Genomic DNA, 6,000 nt, shown 5'->3' with positions numbered 1-6,000 from the left:
CTAGACCTTTCAGCAGCATTCGACACGGTCGACCATGAGCTTTTAGCTCACCATCTTGCCGATGCCGGGATCAGAGAGACTGCCCTTCTCCTTTCTCCAGAATCATAGACAGAGGGTAGCATTAGGAGAGAGCTCATCAAGCCACCACCAACTGGCTTGTGGAATCCCTCAGGGGCAGTTCTCTCTCTTCATGTGCCTTCTTGCTCAACTGGTGTTGCCACAAATAAGTCGATGACACCCAGCTCTTCCTCCTGATGGATGACTGCCCTGATTCTACCCAAGAAGCATTAGCCAGCTGCCTGGAAGCAGTGATGAGGTGGCCCAAGCAGAATTGTCTGAAGCTCAACTCTTCAAAGACAGCGATCCTGGTGGCTGGGCAGATAAGGTCCAAGCGAGGAAGTGCGCTTACCCAACCTGGAGGGAGTACAGCTATCAGTGGCCCACTCTGCCAGGAACCTGGGGTGAATCTTTATACCTCTCTATGGAGGCTCAGATCATGATGGTAGCACGACTGGCATTTTACCACCTTTATCAAGCCAAACACAAAATAGTAAATAAATAATCTAAAACCATTAAAAATACTCCAAACCCGCATCAATGTGTTTCCCCCATTCTATTCAGGGGTGTGGGTATTCTTAGGGAGGGGTTCAAATGTTATCATTTAGTTGTTTACTGGCCCCAATCAAAAACCTGGTGGAAGAGCTCTGTTTTGCAGCCCCTTCAGAACTGGGGAAGCTCCTGCAGGGCCCTCAGGTCTTCCACAAGCTCATTCCATCAGGTGGGGCTAGGACTGAAAAGGGCCTGGCCCTGGTTGAGGCCAGACGTATGTCTCTAAGGCCGGGGATCACCAGTCAGTTTGTACTGGCTGAGGAAAGTGCTCTTCGGGGAGGGGAGGTATAGTCAGTTATGTGGTCCCTCTGGCACACCGGGGGCCCAGACCGCGGATGGCCTTGAAGGTGCAGTAGAAAAGACAATAACATTAGGAACGTTGAAGACTTTTCTGTCAAGGAAGCCTCTGTCTGCAATACCTGAGCAAGGCTGTTAACAGTGGGATGTTTGGGAGGTCATTAATTCAAAGGGTCACCGTAAGCTGGAAGTGACTTGACAACCCTTTAACACAGGGATCCTCAACCTGTGGTCCTCCAGATGTTCATGGACTGCAATTCCCATGAGCCCCTGCCAGCATTTGCTGGCAGGGGCTCATGGGAATTGTAGTCCATGAACATCTGGAGGACCACAGGTTGAGGATCCCTGCTTTAACACACACACACACACAAACAGCTATCGTCTTCCGTAATGGAGCAAAAAATTAGCAGAAGCTGCTTGTTGCAGAAATGTGTTCCCTTTTCTTTTTGTTACTGATAGGCAACTTAAAATGTTGCCCTGATATATTTTCTTTTCCTTATCACACGTCCTTGCATAAAGATCGGATTGGTTCTAACAGCAAGTTGGCTGAAAAGTTGACTTATTACTATAAAACGGGGGGGGGGGGGATTCTTGAATAAGACAGCATATTCCAATAGAAAAATAATTTAAATTATTATTGTATACAAAGCGGAGCAAGAGAAAGTACATTCAACGAAAAATTCCTTTTGACACCTGGAGGGCATCGTGGCAGCCTGAGATCCTGTGCATCAGCATACAACCTCTCAGGAGCAGGCCTCTTCTGCTTCTTCCTCTTCCGGAGTATTTATGCGGAGTTAGTTCAAGGTCTTCAAATTAGGGAGGAGCTGATCCATTCAGCGTGGATTCGTCTGATCATTATTCCAGGGATTTTGCTCTGGAAAATATCTGAACCATGACCTAGAACTTCAGGGCCTTTTCACATTGGTTGTGTCCATGTGTCAGAAGTAACACAATCAGATGTGATCTGTGGGTTCTCCTCAATTCCTGTGTGAGCAGAGCCCAGTTCAGATCAGGGCCACGATGCACGTGGAGGAAGAGTTTCAGCCTATCTCGCTGCCATTTGCCCAACCTGAAATGGTCCCCGGGGGTGCCGCTGTTTAAGGAAAGCCAGGCATGTCTTGGAATGATACCCCTTGGTAGAGACAACTGACAATATTTTACCTCCAATATTTCTTCATCTGCAACTAAAAGGGCCTTTATGGGAGCATTTTTCACATATGTATCTGAACACGTACCAGATGGTTCTTTAGGAAACCGTTTCTGGAGACTGGTGTAGCTTTCCTTTCACTGTTCAGGACTCTTCAACTGGAACCGTAAAAGTGTCTGGATTGTTTTACTGCTAAAGCACAAGCCCTTTAGAAACTGTAAGAAAGCACAGGGTTGCCTCCTTCCCCAGAAGCAATGTTCAGCCATTCTATGAATAGTGTGATAACTTCGTTCCCTTCAGTTCCATTCCTTCCTCCATACTGCTTTAAGCAGCTGCCTTTCTTAACTTTCCAAAACGCAGGGAAGATGATCCTCCACCTGTCTCTTACGTGTGCAAAAGATGTCAAGCTATTGCTTTAGAAACCACAGTTGTCCTCAGTATGCCACCAACTTATGAGGCCGGCATATGTTTGATTGTCTACATAAGCCCTCGTAAGTTCAAGCAAGGTCATTTAATGGGGAGAAAAGGCCCTGATTACTTTTAAACGGAACAGAAATCCCTTCCCCAGCTGATTAATTTCACCTCTAGACAGTTTCTGAATTTGAAAATAAGCTAACGATTTCTGAAGGAGACCTACGTTGAAAGGCTCTTCTTCCCAGAATCAGTTGTTCATCCTCTTCAACAAACACGGAATGACTTTCAATTTGCTCCAAGCAAGACTGGGGGTGTCGGATGCTTCATCAGCATTAGAATTTGCTTCTGCAGTGAGACATGGACCTTTTCCTCCACCCCCATGGAAAAACATAGGGGACCTTTTGCCATTTCCCAAAAAGGAGGGATGATTTTGCCTTCGATGCCATCAGAATGATGCTTTTTGGGGGAAGCTGTATTTTCAGCTGTTGGAGAACATCCCTTGGGGACCTAGGCCATTCTCTTCTGAATTATTTGAAACGGCAGGTTCTTCCTGCCAGGCAGAGCCTCTCTCATGAGTATGTTCTTCTGGGGAAGGATATTCATCTTGATCTTCTTCAGGCAATGATGGCGTAGGGGCTTGAAAAGCTGCCAGAAAGCACAACAGTAAAAAGTCAATATCCAGACATGAATGAGGACTAATATTTTAAACACCTGACCCATTCAGAGAGGACATCAGCATCCAAGACAGCTTAGCCTAGTGCAGGGGTAGTCAAACTGCGGCCCTCCAGATGTCAATGGACTACAATTCCCATGAGCCCCTGCCAGCAAATGCTGGCAGGGGCTCATGGGAATTGTAGTCCATGGACATGTGGAGGTCCGCAGTTTGACTATCCCTGGTCTAGTGGTTAAGAGCAGTGGCTTCTAATCTGATGAGCCAGGCTTGATTCCCCGCTCCTCCTCCACATGCAGCCAGCTGGGTGACCTTGCAATCTTTCCTCTCCCTGTGATCTGTCTTAAGCTCTTCCTTGGTTTAGGCAAGAATGGAAGAGGCCTTACAAGGAGAAACGGTGCTTCGTGCATGGGAGACATTTGGACCCTGCTGGTCGCAAATTTTCCCAATGACATGACCCTGCATGGTTTGTTTCTTCTTTCCAGAATGCAAGTGCCAACACAGAATAGCCCACAGAGATCAAAATAGTGTCTGTGAGCCTGTCAGCAGCTAATACCAAAAAGCTCACAGGTACGGTTGGGAGCTCTGGGGTGGGAACTACCTGGGGACTTTGGGGTGGAGCCAGGAGTGGGCGGGATTTGGGGCAGGGAGGGACCTCAGGGTGTAATGCTATCAAGCCACTCCAAAGCAGCCATCTTCTCTAGAGCAGGGGTGGGCCATTTGTGGCCCTCCAGATGACCATGGACTACAATTCCCATGAGCCCCTGCCAGCGAATTAACTCATTCAAGGGGGAAAATTAACACACATGCTTCTCTTGGTTGAATTTTTAAAGAATTTTTAAAAGAATGCTGGCAAGGGCTCATGGGAATTGTAGTCTATGGACATCTGGAGGGCCCCTATTCTAGAGGATCTGGTTTTTGTGGCCTGGAGACAAGCTCTAAAACTGAGGGATTCCATGGGTGTCTGGACAGGGGGATTCCCCAGGTGTCTTGCTGACAAGACAGGGCTCGGTAGACCCTGACAGGAAAATCTGCTTTTCTTTCAGATTTCATTTTTCGAATATTGGTAGTATCTAGCCTGATGAAAAGCTATGATGAGCTTGAAAACCCGCAGGGCGTTTTCTGTCTTTTGGGTTGGCCTGAATGAAAGGAATCGCATGGATTCTGTTACTTCTCCAGAGGTCTTTTCCAGGCCATATTTTTGATTGCAACAGGTGACAGGGAGCCACCTTATTCTGACTCAGACCCTCAGTCCATCACAGAGTCATAGAGTTGGAAGGGACCTCCTGGGTCATCTAGTCCAACCCCCTGCACTATGCAGGACACTCACCACCCTATTGCTCATCCACTGTCACCTGCCACCCCCCTTGAGCCTTCAGAGAATCAGGGTCAGCACCGCCTAACCAGCTTGGCTGTGGCTCTCCAGGGTCTCAGGCAGAGGGCTTTCCCATTAGCCAGGATCTGATCCTTGAAACTGGAGACTGAACATCCTGCAAGTAAATGCTCAGCCGTTGAGGCACACCCCCTCCCCTCTGGCCCCTTATAAGCCTAGCCGCTCACTGGTGCATTTTTAAGCCTGCGTTTTAGGTTCCTATCATCTCTACAGAAGAAGACTCTGAATGGGCCACACCGTTGTCGACTTGGGGAGCAAGAAACAGATGTCACTTCTGCGGTTCACACTGAGTGCAGCTCTAGGGGGAAATTACCGATCTGAGAGGTACGCGACCTTAAAATGGCCCTGTAAAACAATCCACCAGCCCCAGAAGACAAGAAGCAGGAGAGTTGTAAAAGGAATTATCTAGTCTTACTACCTGTTATCTTGCCATGTTAATATTCTACTAGGGATCTTTTTTTTTTCCACTTAATGCAGCGGAATGCTTCAGTTGACTAGGGCGGTAAACAGTTATTGATAAAACTCAGATTTTCCATGCTCAAAATAAGAATGCTAACTGCAAGCAAGGTTTATCAAAAATGATAATATTGGCTGAAAATAAAACTCTACCACATTAAATTCTCCACTGCTATCCAAGCTTCTTTTGTGTCGAGGATTTGCGCAAGAGAGCAGGAAAAGGGACCTTGGTTGGGTTTCCAGCTCCTGGTTGGGAAATGCCTGGCCTTTTTTTTGGGGGGGGGGGGAGAGGCTGGGAAAGGGGGGTCTGGGGAAGGAAGGGACATCATGCCATGGAGCCCACCATGCAATGCTGCCATTTTCTTCCGGAAAACTGATGAGCTGTTGTAATTCTGGATCTTTAGCCAGCCCCCACAGGCTAACAAACCGATGACCACTCAGTTGTAGAATAATCAAACCAAGAAGCAATGCATCTGCCTGTTGGTAGACCAGGTCCCCCGGAAGAGATTTCACACGACAGAATTGTATCTTAATCTAGGCTTGAGTTTTCATTCTTTTGGGATATTGGCTGCTGAGGAAGTCCATCGCAAAACCAATTCAACTGGTGTGGTTTCAGAGCCTCAACTTGGTGTTTTGCTTCTTGGTTCGATGAACCACCCTGGTGGTTAGCAACCCTAAGTAAATTCCAGGAAAATGGCTGCATCGTGCCTAGGAACCGCAAGCACAAGAAAGGCTGTAGCATTTCACGCTTGGGCCATTTGAAAGAGAGAGGAGTGCGTGAATCCGCCTTCTACCAGTCAGCCCACCTTGCGTGGCTTCTTCCAACCAGCAGTGCTTCTCCAAGGCCCATTCATGGGAGATACGGAGTGTGATGCCACCGAGGGCTTAACATGTCTTCTAGGGCAGGGATAGTCAACCTGTGGTCCTCCAGATGTTCATGGACTACAATTCCCATGAGCCCCTGCCAGCAAACGCTGGCAGGGGCTCATGGGAATTGTAGTCCATGAACATCTG

At 47.7% G+C, this 6,000-nt stretch overlaps 1 protein-coding gene across 1 annotated transcript in view; it reads right to left on the bottom strand.

Moving 5' to 3' along the window:
• Nucleotides 1–1,514: 1,514 nt before the first annotated feature.
• Nucleotides 1,515–6,000, bottom strand: part of SEL1L3 (SEL1L family member 3) — a 44,239-nt gene continuing 39,753 nt past the window's right edge. The window contains exon 24 of the mRNA XM_077301490.1: nucleotides 1,515–3,112. Coding sequence (XP_077157605.1) covers nucleotides 2,946–3,112 — 167 coding nt within the window. The 3' untranslated portion in view covers nucleotides 1,515–2,945. The remainder of the gene's footprint in view (nucleotides 3,113–6,000) is intronic.

Source organism: Paroedura picta, chromosome 10 (genome assembly GCF_049243985.1).
Source record: "Paroedura picta isolate Pp20150507F chromosome 10, Ppicta_v3.0, whole genome shotgun sequence".
Lineage (NCBI taxonomy): Eukaryota > Metazoa > Chordata > Lepidosauria > Squamata > Gekkonidae > Paroedura > Paroedura picta.
This window is presented reverse-complemented; position numbering and strand designations above follow the sequence as displayed.